General features: G+C 46.6%; 1 protein-coding gene across 1 annotated transcript; it reads right to left on the bottom strand.

Annotated features, from left to right (window-relative positions):
- Positions 1–9,009: 9,009 nt before the first annotated feature.
- CSTB (cystatin B) lies at positions 9,010–12,461 on the bottom strand. The gene is made up of 3 exons (XM_007947255.1): positions 12,396–12,461; positions 9,541–9,642; positions 9,010–9,138 (listed from the first exon to the last, which is right to left on the bottom strand). The coding sequence occupies exons 1-3, from the start codon at positions 12,459–12,461 to the stop codon at positions 9,010–9,012; spliced, it is 297 nt and encodes a 98-aa protein (XP_007945446.1).
- Between the last annotated feature and the right edge of the window lie 3,055 nt (positions 12,462–15,516).

Genomic DNA, 15,516 nt, shown 5'->3' with positions numbered 1-15,516 from the left:
AAAAAAAAAAAAAAACTATTTTACTGTGAAAAATATACACACCAAAACATATGCAAATACAGCTTCCACATTCACAACTCAATGACATTTTTCCTGTTGTGCCACCATTATTGCTATCATTTTCCAAAATATTCCATCACCATTAACATAAATTCAGTGCCCCTCAAACAAAAACTCCCAGGAGTGTCCTCTTGCTTATTGTTTGTGTATTACTTAAAGCTGCTTTGCCAGGTGGTGGCTGCTGGGAACAGTTGGTCCCCAGTTCCCAACAGTCTCCCTCTTCGACAGGGCCATGCCCTGTGCATGCCCAGGAAGCTAGGCTGAGGAGAACTGTCCCCATAGGGTTTCCATAATCTACAGAAGTAGACTGCCTCATCTTTCTATCATGGAGCAGCTGGTGGGTTCAAATCACCAACTTTTCAGTTAACAGCCAAACACTTTAACTACTGCACCACAAGGGCTCCTTCCTTGACCCATGGAGGCTCTTAATTATGAAAGTATTCATTTTAACTCGCCGAGTGATCTCTCACAGCTGGCGATGGAAACTGCAAGGGTTGACAGAAACTGCTCAGTGGTGCCTCCCTCCAGGTGGTGCCCAGGGCATGTATCATATCTCCATACCTTAGATATGCCTCTGCTTGGGTGTCCCCAAAGTCCTGTTCAGGGGAGGGTTGCTATGATGCTAGAAGCTATACCAGTGGTATTTCAAATACCAGCAGGGCCACTAATGGTAAATAGTGAAGTTTCCAGACTGTCTTAGCTTCTCAGTGCCACTGTGCTTAACAGAGATTCCACAAGTGGGTGGCTTTAGCAAACAGAAATTTACCTTCTCACAGTTCAGAGGGTTAGAAAGTTGAATTCAGGGCACAAGTTTTAGGGGAAGACTCTAATGGCTATGCAGGTTAATCGTTCTCGGCTTCTCTAGCTGGCTACCCTTCTCTAGCTGCCTTGTAGACTGGTCTGCCTCCCTCATCTTCAGATAATATCCATCTTCCTCTTGTGTCTGCTTGCTTCTCTGCCTTATTTGCTCTTTTCTCTCAAAAGTGACAGCCCAATAATTAACAAGATGTACACACAGACCACTCAACCCAGGATGCCGCACCCACACACTCTACGGCAATACATCCCTTAGAGCAATAGACCATGGGACAGCAGAGGTCTAACATTCAAACTGAGGAAACGCAGGACAAACAGGAGTGCATAAATATGAGGGGCATAGGGGAGGGTTACAGGGTAGGGAGGAGAGGAGACTGGGTTAGGGTTGGATATGGAGAATAGGGAATGAAACTAAATGTGTGCGTTACGTTGAATATAAAACAAGCTCTTAAAAAAAAAGTGACTGGCTTAAGATGCACTCTATACTGATATGGTTTTATTAATTTAACAAAGAGAACCCTATTCTCAAATGGGATTACAGTCACAGGTATAGGGGTTAGGATTTACAACATAAATTTTGGGGGGACACAATTCAATCTTTAATGATGTCCCTCCAAAAAATAGACTCAACTACATCAATAGATGTAGGTCACTTGTGTGGTCTCAAAGTCTTAACACTTCCTTTTCAGGAGAGTTTTGCTGTGTTATGGAATTTCAAATACCAGCAGGGTCACCCATGGTAGACAGGTTTCAGTGGAGCTTCCGGACTAAGACAGACTTGGAAGAAAGGATTGGTGACCTGCATCTGAAAATCAGCCAAGGATAACCCTATGGATCACAACAGAACCCTGTCTGATATGGTACTGGAAGATGAGCCCTTAGACTGGCAGACACTTAGAGCACACAATGGCTGCAGCAGTGGACTTGAGTATGCAAATGATGGTGAAGATGGTGCAGGACTGGGCAACATTTTGTCCTGTTGTACATGGGGTCCCCTAAGTTTGACTTCATGACAACTAACTAATATCAAATGTGTACCCTTGGACCCTGGGATTGTACTTTTTTGGGGGGGGGGGGGTTGTACTTCTTGTGTGGAAGCCAGACATCAACTTGTTTTCCTTCCACAAGCTTGACTTGCACTTCAGAGGTGGTTATAAAAGCCCTCTAGGTGTTGAAGGAATGATATGCAGTAGCTTGTGTAGCTCTCAGACACCTGTGGAGATCACTTCAAAATGAGAGCACCTCGTCCCCTGGAAGCTTACCTACCTCGTGATCTACATGCACCTGAAGGTAGCTATCTCTACAACGGGAGTCATTCAGTTTAGAAAATTAATATAAAATCTGTCCCTGACTTTAGCTGAGGGGTCTGTTGTACCACCAAGTGGAGGCTCTTGGGTTGGCATCCATGAGTGCCAGGGCCATTAAGGATGATAGTGCTCCCTGGACAACTTCTGTAGGTGAGTGGGTCTGTACAGTCACTAATATGTCTACTGTGCCTCTAATGTTTCAGCCTAAGTGGGCAGGACACTGCAGTGATGGAAGCAGGAAGCCCCTGGCTTCTAAAAGTGGGTGCTGATGGTTTCTGGGATGTGTGCAGCTGCCTGAGCCCTGGGCCATGTGTGCAAGTTGGCCTCCTCCTGCCACTTGGAACCCAACTCTCAGTGGCCTTGATTGAACACTGTGTGGGACAAATGGGGGCAGTGATGGTTCAGTGGTAGAATTCTCACCTTTCATGTGGGAAAACCACAGTCAACACCAATGGAAACAGCAGTCAAGACATCAGATAACGTATTGCACTGGGCAGATCTGCTGCAAAAGACCTCTTTAAAGCGCTGAAGGGAAAAGATATCTCCTTGAAGACTAAGGTGCGCCTAACCCAAGCCATAGTATTTTCAATAGCCTCATACCCATGTGAGAGCTGGACAATGAAGGAAGACCAAAGAAGAGTTGATGCTTTTGAGTTGTGGTGTTGGAGAAGAATACTGAAAGCACCATGGACTGCTTGAGCACAGAGTAGCTAAAGCAAATGTTAGAAATAACAAGATAAAAAGAATTTCAACAGAAGATTTCAAAGAGCAGCTCGAGCAGACAAAGCCAATTACTATAATGAAATGTGCAAAGACCTGTGCAAAGAACTGAGATAAAAATTAAGCCTTGAGTTGCAATATGAAAGATTCTCTGGGCAAAATATTGAATGATGCAGGAAGCACCAAAATAAGATGGAAGGAATACACAGAGTGACTGTACCAAAAAGAACTGGTCGATCTTCATCCATTTCAGGAGGTAGCATATGGTCAAGAACCAATGGTATTGAAGGAAGAAGTCAAAGCTGCACTGAAAGAACTGGTGAAGAACAAGGCTCCAGGAATTGACTGAATGCCTATTGAGATGTTTCAACAAACAGATGCCCCACTGGAGGCATTCACTTGGTTATGCCAAGAGATTTGGAAGACAACTACCTAGCCAACTGATTGGAAGAGATCCATATTCGTACCCATTCCAAAGAAAGATGATCCCATAGAATGTGGAAATTATCGAACAACATCATTAATATCACACGCAAGTAAAATCTTGCTAAAAATAATTCAAAAATGGTTGCAGCAGTATATTGACAGAGAACTTCCAGAAATGCAAGCTGGACTCAGAAGAGGACGTGGAATGAGGGTATCATTGTTGATGTCAGATGGATCTTGGCTCAAAGCAAAGAATACCAGAAAGATGGTTCCTTGTGTTTTATTGACTATGCAAAAGCATTTGATTGTATGTATCATACCAAATTGTGGATAACAGTGAGAAGAATGGAATTCCAAAACACTTAATTGTACTCATGAGGAACCTGTACATAGACCAGGAGGCTGTTGTTCAAACAGAAAAAGGGAACACTACATGGTTTATCGTCAGCAAACAACAACAACAACATGGTTTAAAATCAAGAAGGGAGTGTGTCAGGGTTGCATCCTTTCACCATACTTATTCAATCTATATGCTGAGCAAATAATATGAGAAGCTGGACTATATGAAGAACGTGGCATTAGGATTGGAGGAAGAATCATTAACAATCTGCAATATGCTGACGACACAACTTTGCTGAAAGTGAGGATGACTTGAAATACTTACTGATGAAGATTGAAGAATACAGTCTGCAGTATGGATTACATCTCAATATAAAGAAAACAAAAATCCTCACAACTGGTCCTATAAGCAACATTATGATAAATGAAGAGAAGATTGAAATTGTGAAAGACTTCACATTACTAGGTTCTATAATCGACGCCAATGGAAGCAGCAGTCAGGACATCAGACAACATATAGCACTGGGCAAATCAGCTGCAAAGGACCTCTTTCAAGTGCTGAAGAGCAAAGATGTCTCCTTGAGGACTAAGGTGCACCTAAGCCGTGGTATTTTCAATCACCTCATATGCATGTGAGAGCTGGACAATGAATAAGGAAGACCAAAGAAGAATTGATGCTTTTGGGCTGTGGTGTTGGCAAAGAGTGCTGAAAGTCCCATGGACTGCTAAAAGAACTAACAGGTCTGTCCTGGAGGAAGTGCAGCCAGAATGCTCTTTGGAGGCGAGAATGGCCATACTTCATCTCACATACTTTGGTCGTCAGAAGGGACCATTCCCTGGAGAAGGATGTCATGCTTGGTCAGGTGGAGGGTCGACAAAAGAGGGGAGGGCCCTCAACAAGATGGAGTGACACAGTGGCAGTGGCAATGGGCTCAAGTATAGCAAGAATCATGGAGCTGGCTCAGGACCAGGCAGTGTTTCGTTCTGCTGTGCATAGGACCGGTATGAATCGGAAACGACTCAATGGCACCTAACAACAACAACAACCATGGACTCCTAAAAGAATGAACAAATCTGTCCTGGAAGAAATGCAGCTGGAATGCTTCTTGAAAGCAAGAATGGCTAGATTTCGTCTCACCTACTTTGGTCATGTTGTAAGAAGCGACCATTCCTGGAGAAGGGTATCATGCTTGGTAAAGTGGAGGGTCAGCAAAGAAAGGGAAGGCCCTCAATGAGATGGACAGACCCAGTGGCTGCAGTGATAGGCTCGGTATAGCAAGGAATGTGAGGCTGGCACAGGACTGGGCAGTGCTTTGTTCTGTTGTATGTAGGGTCGCTATGAGTTGAGACAACTTGACAGCACCTAACAACAACAAATGTGGGAAACCCGGGTTTGATTCCCAGCCAATGTATCTCATGAGCAGCCACCACCTGTCAGTAGAAGCTTATGGGTTGCTATGAGGCTGAACAGGCCTCAGTGGAACTTCCAGCCTAAGATGGACTAAAAATGGCTTGGTGCTCTATTTCCAAAAATCAGCCAGTGAAAACCCCATGGATCACAGTAGTCCAATGTGCAACCAATCACGGGGATGGTGCAGGACTGGGAAGCATTTAACATGTTTCATTGTGGGATCCCCATGAGTTGAGAGCTGACTTGACAACAGCAGCAATAACAAACAAACAATGGATGTGGTCCAACCCCTGATGGTCAGATTAGCCAGAGTGGCCAAAAGAATGGTATACTCATGGAGAAATTCGCCAGAAGCCATGACTGGGTAGAAAGAGCATGGACATTGAAAACTGGCAAAGGGGTCACCTCTGGAAAAGCAAGTTGGGGCAGGAGGAAGAATCATATTCTCTGCATCTCCTTTTGTACCTTTGAACCTGGAATCCTGCATTTGTTTCATCTATGGACCTGTCCAAAAGTACAAATACAATAATGCAATTTTTAGAAGTGCTGGCATCCCCCCCAGCCATGGTCACACTTTGAGGACAATCCATGTGTGTGTGCTAAGCCCTGGGGGAAGCCTCAGCTTTGGAGGACCTTAGGAAACAGTCCATGCTGTTTTCAGTTGCCTCATATGCATATGAAAGGTGGACAATGAATAAGGAAGACCAAAGAAGAGTTGATGCTTTTGAGTTGTGGTGTTGGTGAAGAATGCTGAAAATACCATGGACTGCCAGAAGAACTAACAAATCTGTCCTGGAAGAAGTGCAGCAAGAATGCCCCTTGGAAGCTAGAATGGCCAGACTTTGTCTCACCTACTTTGGTAATATTGTCAGAAGGGACCATTCCCTGGAGAAGGATATCATGCTTGGTAGAGGGTCAACGAAAAAGGGGAAGGCCTTCAACGAGATGGATTGACACAATGGTGGTAACGATGGACTTGCAGAGCAAGCATTGTGAGGATGGCACAGGACCAGGCAGTGTTTCATTCTGTTGTACACAGGGTCATGGTGAGTTGGAGCCAACTCAATGGCACCTAACAACAACAGGAAGTAGGCATGAGGACTTCCTCCTGACACCACAAGGTGGGAAAAGGGACCAAGCAGCTAGGAGCCACACTTCTCAAACATGCCATCTCTTTCAGTCCAATGGCATGGGGTGGGATCTGTGGCTCCTACAGGCTCAGAATGACTTTGTCAGCCTTTTCCATCACCCCAGCTTCTCCCTGGACACCTGCTGCCAGTCCAAGTCCTTTCTATGGGCTTATAAGTCATTCAAGTGGGCCCCAAAAAAGGTATGGCCACTCCTGACCCCAGGACCTGTGACTGTGACCTAATTTGCAAACAAGATCTTTGCAGATGTGATTATGTGAAGGATCCTGAGATGAGATCATCCTGGATTACCCAGGTGAGCCCTAAATCCAATAAGATCCTTATAAGAGGGAGAAAAGGAGAAGACAAAGACACACAGATCAGGCCATGTAAAGATCAAGGCAGGGAATGGAATGATGAAGCCATAGCCAAGAAACATTAAGGATTTCTGGCAGCACCTCTTTAGAGCCTTTAGAGGGAGAATGGCCCTGCCACCATCTTGATTTTGAACTTCTGACGTCCAGAACTGTGAGAGAAGACATTTCTGTTGTCTTAAGGCCATAGCCTGTGGTACTTTGTTATGGCGGGCCTAACAGACTCTCATGCTCAGTATTCAATGCTTTGGCGAGGTCCTCTGGAACTGCTCCTACAAATCTGCTAGGATGGCTCCATGGAGCTTGGACATGCCAGTGGCCCAAAGTCAATAAACAGAAATAACAGCCCCTGGTGTTTAACGAATATGAAGCTCTGAGATGCTGGACCTGCATCCTGGACACATGTAAACATGTGACTTAAGTTCCTCTTCCAAGCAGCTCAGTTAGGACTTCCTAGATGCTGTGCCCAATAATGGAGCCATCAGATTACCCAAATTTGCAATATTCTCTATTGTACAACTTGCATCCAATTATGTATTATTCTAATTATATCTTATCTCTAGTCTAATGGGAACCTCATTTTATCTGATTTGTAGCAGCACCATATTCTGATAGCTATTAGATAGCTGGCATGCTGCAGGGCATGATGGCATCTGTGGTAGTTAGGGTTGTGTGTCAGTTTGGCTGGGCCTGGTTTTGAGTGGCTGGGCAGCTGGATGTAGTTATTCTCCATAGTGAGATAGGTAATTAACTCTGTGGTAGAATCTACTGGAGCAGCTAAATAGCTGCTTTAGAGATGTGGGCTGCTTCCAGTATATAAGAAGCAACTTTGAGGAAGGTCTCCAGCTTTTGGGCATGCTTGGACCTTGCATGTAGCTGAGTCTTCATTCAGCAGCCTGCCATGCTCTGCCAGTCTTGGGACTTAATTAATGGCTTGCCATGTGGTTTGGTAACATTGGGACTGTGCCATTTTATTTGTCAACCTTGGGCTTGTCAGCCTCAGCAGCCAGCAGCTGCCTGAATGAAGAGATGCCTCTAGCTTCCGTGGGCCAGGAGCAAGAGTCAGAGCTGAAGCCCAAGGTCAAGGGGCTTTCACCCAGCCCCTAAGCCCAGCGCTTGGAACTCAGACTTCTAGCCTCCAAAACTGTAAAAGAATAAACTCCTGTGTTCAAGCCATCCCATTTGTGTTCTATTCCTATTAGAGCAGCACTTCAGGTAACCAAAGCAGCATCTCTCTGAGCCATAAAGCAACTATTTGCTTTGCCTTGCTGAACACTAGGTCACAAGCCCCACTTGTAGGATAGGACCACAGCCCTAGCAGTATGCAGGCTTCAGTCTGAGCAAGGATGCAGAACAGCCACAACCTCAGGCTTTGGGAAAACCAGCATTCATGAGAATCCTGTGTGGGGTGAGGGGAAGGACAGGGTCCCTATCTTGAGAGTTCTTGAGGGCCTGTGACTGATGGAGGTGGGGAAGCCCCTTGGTTAGTGTCTAGTCAGCTAGTCCTGGCAGGAAGCAGATGGCAGGAGGGTTTAATAAAGGTAATAAAGGGGCTATCCACAACTGTGTAGTCAGGGCTTAAGGACATAAGGGTCAGGCAGCCCCCAGGTTAGCAGAGTGGGGGCCATTCCTGTCCTGGACAGGCAAGTTAACAGAACCTGGAGATAAGATGTGTGGGCAGAAGTGGGGGATACCTGACAGAAGCACTAAGGTGGTCTCCACAGAGAGGGGCTGGGGACAGGCACACAGATCACTGGGAAGCCAGAGGTCAGAATGTGGATCTATCCATGTTGGTCAACTCTAGCACAAGGGAGGGCGGAGAGGGGAGATGGTTCTGGAGGGGAAGTGGAAGAGCTCTCTGCCCCCACACCAAGACAGCTGGTTCTGCCCTAATGTCCTGTCACCTACACAGCTCTGAGAGCTGGGACAAGGAGGAGTGGGCTGTGTGACCAGATGGAGCTGACTCCATGCAGCCAGACCTCCTGGCCATGAATTTGACTGCGACCTGCTGCCATGGTGCAGCCTAGGGGAACACAATGGCTCCAGGCAACAGTCAGGCCTTGCGGCTGGGAGAGGGTTTCATGAACACTCTCCCCTCCTATCACTCTTATCTCATAAATACGGTTTAGGATGAAGACAAAAACACAACAAAGGAGGAAATTTTCAAAGGCTTAAAATATATACATATTTATAGATAAAACAGCCTTCTTTGAAAGTAAATTAGTTAAGGTTATTGATTAGGATTGATCATTCATTGGGATATGTGAACAATTTAGGAACAGAGACAGAAGAGATGCTAATGATACCCCTCCCATTCCAAGTGGCACAATGGGGAGATGTTTATTTTCTGGTCCCAGGTACACACTCAGTTAACGGAATCATTTTCATGCACTGTCACATGGACAAAGAGCCCTACTCAAAACCAGGAATTAAAAATATGCCAGCTCATCATGCTTGGCCTTGTTGGTCTGGTAGTTGGCCAAGGTTGGAGGCTTGTTTTCATGAGGTAGACTCTGAAATACACGCAGGTGCATGAAGTCATCATTGCCCACATGAACCTGGAGAGAGAAAGTCAAGTGATGGGGTGCAGGCATAGCCTTGGACTGAGCTCCCTCTTCTCCTCCACCATGTGTGGGCTAGGAAGGCAAGGGGATGCTGCCTTAGACAGTGTGGAGGCCAGTCCATTCAGTCCTCCACAACTGGCTGGCCTCATGACAACTACCACTGTCCTCCATCCAAGCAGACGCCTTATGACCATAGCCTGGGCATGCTTAGCACACCATCAGAGCCTCAGTCCTTCTCCTGAGTGTGCAAACAGACATTTAGGGGCCCATGACCTTCTGAAGCCTAAAGTAGCCATAGGACCCCCAACTAACCACCTCTATGCTGATGCCACCCCAGTTCTCACAAGCCCCCACTTCAAGTGAGACACCCACTTCACCCTGAGAAACATGCTCTACCTTGATAAAGTAGTTTGTCCCAGCAACCAACTGCCTCTTGAACTCCATAGCTTTAAACACAGGGAACTTCTTATTTTCTTTCTCTTCAAGCTGGGACTTTACCTAGGAGAGGGGAACGGAATGGAAAACCTGTGTCTTCCCTTCTGCTTAAGCAGCGTACACATTTGAGAGCTCATTTCTCCTAGTAAAGTTTATAAATTGAATTCCAATGCCAAACCCTTTACCCTAGGGGGTGACAGCTGCAGTTTAGCAAAGGAGAGTGACAGAGGCATGTAGGGTCAGTGAGAAAGCTGTTAACTAACAGCCCTCAGGAGCAGGATGGAGCAGAGGCACAGGCACAGGGACAAGAGTCAAGGAGGATCACAATGCGCTTTGTATAGTGTGGTCTCTCAAGCCCTTCAGACCTTGGTTAGTCTACACCTCTGACCTCCACCTTTACCATCTGCAAGTGGGAGACAGTAACACACCGAGTTCTCCTGTAAGGATTCAATAAAATCTGACCCAAGACCCATGCTCACTATATGCTCCTACCTCTCTCCTCCCCATTTCTTCCTCTTAGAGACCAGCTGAAGTAGGCCAATTTTCATACTACCTGCCCTGAAATTCCTCCCAACAGCAATAACTACTGCCCACTTACATGTCACGTTTTCTTTTTCTGGTTTATTAGTATTTTTGTGTGTGATTTTGGCAAAACTTTAAAGAGCAAATTCATTTTCATTACAATCGTTCATACACATTTTGTTTCATTACACTGATTGCAAGCCCCATAACAGTAACAGCTCTCCCCCTACTTCCTCCCTGTGGTAACCTTTTTCCTGTGTCCTTCCCTATGTATTCCTGCCCACTGAGCGATCTCTCTGTGGAAATACTGCCCTTCTGATCTCCCATGGTTGACTGTTCTAAAAAGTATATCTACCTGGTGTAAATTTTCACTGTAAATGCCTGTCTATTGTTTCACTGGGAGCCACAAGAGTGAGTTCAATTCCAGGCCCAATGGGTGACTGAGGGCTGTAGTCTCGGGGATTTCACCAGTCTCTACCAGACCAGTAAGCCTGGTCTTTATGATTTTGAATTTTGTTCCACATTGTTCTCCCCTCTATCCAGATCTACTACATCTAGAGGCCTCTAGATGGCCTCTTGCAAGTTTTTAACACTCCAGTCACTACTCACCAAAGTAGGATGTAGAACAATGTTTTGTGTAGTATGCTATGCCAATTGAGCTTGATGTCCCCTGCAACCATGGTCTTGAGTCCACGGGCAGAACAACTCACTTCCTCAAGGTGGTTGGCTGTGGCTAAGAAGTTATCATAACTTTGTCCCCTGTTAGCTCTATCATTTATATGTTACATGTCACTTTTACCAAATTAAGGATCCCCTTTGAGATAGCAAGAAGCTCTGGTGGCACAGTGGTTAAGCACTCATCTGCTAACCAAAAGGCTAGCAGTTTGAATCCATCAGCTATTCTGCAGGAGAAAGATGTGGCAATCAGCTTCCGCAAAGATTATAGCTTTGAAAACCCTATGAGGCAGTTGTTCTACTCTGTCCTATAGGGTTGCTATTAGTCAGCAGGAGTCCCTGGGTGGTGCACACAGTTTACATGCTTGCCTGCTATCCAAAAGGCTGTAGGTTCAGTTCCACACAGAGGTGCCTCAGAAGAAAACTCGGCTACTGAAAACCCTATGGAGCACAATTCTACTCTGATGCATGTAGGGTAGCCATAAGTTGGAGTAGACTCAATAGCAGCTGGTTTGTTTGTTTTGAGACAGCAATTCTTCTATCTTGGCTCCAACAAGAACTTACACATACTCAAAGTTCATGCTGCCTTGTAAAAGATTCTATCAGATGAGAAGTTTTTTAGGCCTGGAAAAGTAGGAAACTGGTCAGGATGGGCTAAGCTTATAGAAGTGGCTGTTGAGGAGAGTGAAGAATACTTTGCCGGGTGTGACTCACACATGCCTGCATTGGAGTTCCGGACAATCTCATTTTTAAAAGTCTCATGAATCTGATTCACCTCCGTTTACCATCAGATGGTCAAAACCATTTGAGCAACTACAGTGTGGGCTGGGCTGACCACATTTCATGGGGTTTATGAAGAAGTAGCTCAGAGAGGAAAATTAAAGGAGGAAGTTTGTTTTACTTTTCCCTAAGAGCCTTTATAGGCTCTGAACATTTCTTGGTTTACTGACCAGTGCGTGAACTAATTTTGTTAACAGATCATGTTAAGAAGAGCAGATCTGACTTAAAGGTAATACTAAAAGTTTTGTATATATTAACTCATTTAACTCTCACCACAACATTCAGAGGCAGATACTGCTATTATACCCACTTTTACAGAAGAGGAAATAGAGACATGAGGAAATCAAGAGTCTGCTCAGGATCTTTCTAGGCTCTGCTCCAATCGAACTTGTTTTTAATCACAAACTCTGCAAATTACTACCCCCGCTTCTGTGCCTGGAAGTGTCTTTTGTTACTATAACTGGTTCATTTCCAAGCAAAGGACAAGGCAGTTTCCCTTTTCTCTCTCCATTACATCCCCCTTTTCCCTTCCCTGTTTCTCTCCTTTGCTCAGCTAACCCCATAGTGCAAGGAGACTTTTCAGAAAGGACCATCTCTGCCGAACCCAGCAGTGCCGGCTTCGATCGCAGTCCAAACTCAAAGTTACCAAATTCCACGCTATCCCCTGACCCCTTCCTGAGCCCTCCTTTAGGGAGCCTTCGTGTGTACCTGACTGGAATGATGTTGAGGGAAGGTACCCCGTCAGTACCCCTCTCAGCCCTCATCAGCAAAACTCCAAACCTCTCCGAGCGAGAGTGGGGAAGGGCTGGGAGAGACCGTCCGCAGGTCTCGGTCCTCACCTGGTCGGCAATCACTTGGATCTCGGCGGTGGCCGGCTGCGTGGCAGAGGGCCCTCCACACATCATCTTGGGGGCGTAAGTGGGGATGACTGGCGCAGAGTAAAGAGAGTGGACCCAGCTAGGCAGACAGAACCCCGGAAGCGGTACCACCTCCTGGGCACTAAATAGGCGCGGTAGTCACGTGACGCGCATGACTAATGTCATATGAGGCGCAGGCGGGACTAAAGTCACGTGAGGCGTGGGTGGAACCAAGGCGCGCGGCAGGGGGCGACTCCGAAGCGTTGCTGCAGCGTGTTACGAACTGGGGCGCTTGACAGGGGCGAACGGCGAAGATCTTGACCGCCTCGCCCCTGCAGGCGCCGCTTTCTGTAGAGGGACGTCCCCCCGGGCTTGGGTTTGGTGTCCCCCTCCCCGGACGGAAGCTTACTCCCGAAGGGGGGCTAGCACCTGCGGGAGCCCGAGGGTGGGGATGTGGGTATTTCCAGAGCAGAGAGATGCGGGGAGCGGTCCAGTCCTGCTGGATTCCTGACCTTGATTCCAGTGCGTGCCAGGGAAAGCGGCGGGCTCTGGAATAACCGGGGAAACGGCACTGAGTGCTGCCGAGGACAGAGGGCTTCCACTACAGCGAGGGTCAGGAGGCACCCGCTGGACCTCGGCCCGACATCCCGCGGGTTTGGGCCCTCCATCTGCAAGGCCTGACCCAGGACTCGCCCACACTATGCCCCTACATCGTTTGCCAGCCTGTTGGGGCAGCCGCGGTGAACATTGCAAACCGGTTCCTCGAGGGCGGCCACACGGGGTCACAGAGCAAGGGCTTAAGTGGATAGACTGGAAGCGCAAAGAGATCCAGTAAAGTTTAGGAGAGGGATCGGTGGAGGCCGTGAGTGAGAACGGGGCGCACTGGAAAAGGGATTGGTTTTGGCAGGATTTGGGTTAGGGATTTAGATTGGATAACTACCTAGCGAAGGGACGGGTCCCTTTCAGTGTTTGGGCCGGGATGGGGTTTGCGCTAGGAACTGTTGTTATATGATGGCCTTTAATAAACTTACGAACTGCCCCTCATATATTTTCCAGAGCCACACACCTTACTGGACGACTGGGCAGGTCCAGTCGCTGGGTTTTGCCTTTCAGGGACAAGGTAGGGCCTCTTCTTCCTCTGGGCCTCAGGGCAGAACGGGAGTGGCCTAGGAACAATTATGTGTGGGAGGTGGGCCTTTCTCTTCCTCCAGGAAAGAACTTCAAGTGTGGTTAGAGTCCTAGGGCAGGAGAGGGAGATGGTCAAGTGACTACTGAAAGAACAAATGGAAAAATGCTCCAAGTAGGAAAAGTAATAAAGGCTTTGGAAGGAGGGCCATTCTGTTGCTTTTCCCCATCCTGTAGCTGTGGTAGGCTTGGCTACTTGTCTTGCAGAAGATTTTGACCTAAAGATGCCACCTTGTGTCTGAGTAGGTCAGAAGGTGCCCACAGTTTACAGATGGAAAAGTAACACCTGTGGAAATAAGCAAAGACACCTCCCAAATGAGAACAAGCAGGCTATTTATTCAGAGCTGTTGTAGCAAGGGAGTCAGCCACCATTGAGTTTGGCAAAGACTCAAGAGACAAAGGAGTGGGAAAACTTTATAGTGGAAAAAGGGGGAGGCTCAGGTGCGTCCTGGTGGAGGTGGTTGACATGGGAAAGTTGGAGGTGGCAAACTAGAAGTGGGAGTCCTGTGTGATTGGTTGGGTCATATTTGGCTTTCTCTAGTTAGCACAGAGTTGGAAGCAGGGACACAAAAAATAGGGAGCTGGCACTCACTGACCAGTCCTGGCCATTTTGGGCTGCCAAGGTGAGGGTCCTGGTCCAAGTTTTCTAGTATAGTTCTCAATGCTTATGGTCTGCTGTTGTCTTTTTGCATATTGAACTTTCACTCTTCCTTGTTGTTGTTGTTGTGTGCCGTCGAGTCGGCCCCAACTCATAGCGACCCCTCCTTGGGTTTCCGAGGCAGTATCACTACGGAAATAGGATTGCCCAACCTTCCTTCCGAGGAGTGGCTGGTGGGTTTGAACCGCCAGCCTTCTGGTTAGCCGTCAAGTGCTTTAGCCACTGTGCTACCAGAGCTCCTAACTCCTCCTTAGTGGAATGAAAGCTGCCTTATGCTGAAGGTATTGATGTTTTCATGCAGGTTCTGTGGAGGATAAGAGCCCTGCCTCTTACCTGATGCCACTTTGGACTAATTGCTGAACCTCCCTGTGCGTCCCTGTGGGGACAACTAATAACCTACCTCAAAGGGTTTTTTGTTTGTTTGATATTGTCTCTTTTTTTTAATGTTTATTGTGATTTCACTGAAAGTCTACAAAGCAAATTCATTTTCCATACAGCAGTTCACATACATACACTTTGTTTCATGACATTGACTGCAATTTCCCACAATGCAACAGCTCTCTTCCCACTTGTCCCCACAGTTACTTCTTCCCTGTGTCCTTCCCTCCATGCACTTCTGCCCCCTGAGCAGTCACCCTGTGCATACACAGCCCTTGTATTCTCCCATGATTGTTTTCTCCAAGGAGTGTATCTACCTAGTGTAAATGTTCAGCTCATATGCCTGTCTTTTGTTTGGCTGGAAGCCACGGGAGTGGGTTCAATTCCAGACCTCAAAGGCAGCTAGGGGTCATAGTCTCAGGGGTTTCACCAGGCTCTATCAGACCAGTAAACCTGGTCCCTTTGTGTGTGTGTGTGTGTGATTTTGAGCTTTTTTCCACATTGTTCTCCTACTCTATCCAGGATCTCCTACATATAGAACCCCCTATGAGAGGTTGACAGTGGTAGCTGGGCACCATCTAGTTCTTTTGGTCTCATAGTCATGTAGGCTGAGGATCACATGGTGTACCAGTCGCTTGAACTAATTGTTTCCATGTGTCTTTGGTTTTCTTCATTCTTCTTTGCTCTGGACTGGGTGAGACCCATCATTGCATGTAGATGGCTGCTTGCAAGCTTCAAGATCCTCAAAGGGTTTTCTTTTTTTTTTTCATTATTATTTTTTTTATTTGATTTATTTTTTTAATTTATTGTGATTTGGGTGAAGATTTACAGAGCAAATTCACTTTCCATACAGCAGTTCACATATACTTTGTCTCATGTCAT

This window comes from Orycteropus afer, unplaced genomic scaffold, assembly GCF_000298275.1.
Source record: "Orycteropus afer afer isolate SDZICR_OR568_19922 unplaced genomic scaffold, OryAfe1.0 scaffold00179, whole genome shotgun sequence".
NCBI lineage: Eukaryota > Metazoa > Chordata > Mammalia > Tubulidentata > Orycteropodidae > Orycteropus > Orycteropus afer.
Note: the sequence above shows the minus strand (reverse complement) of the source record. Positions and strands in the feature narration are given on the sequence as shown.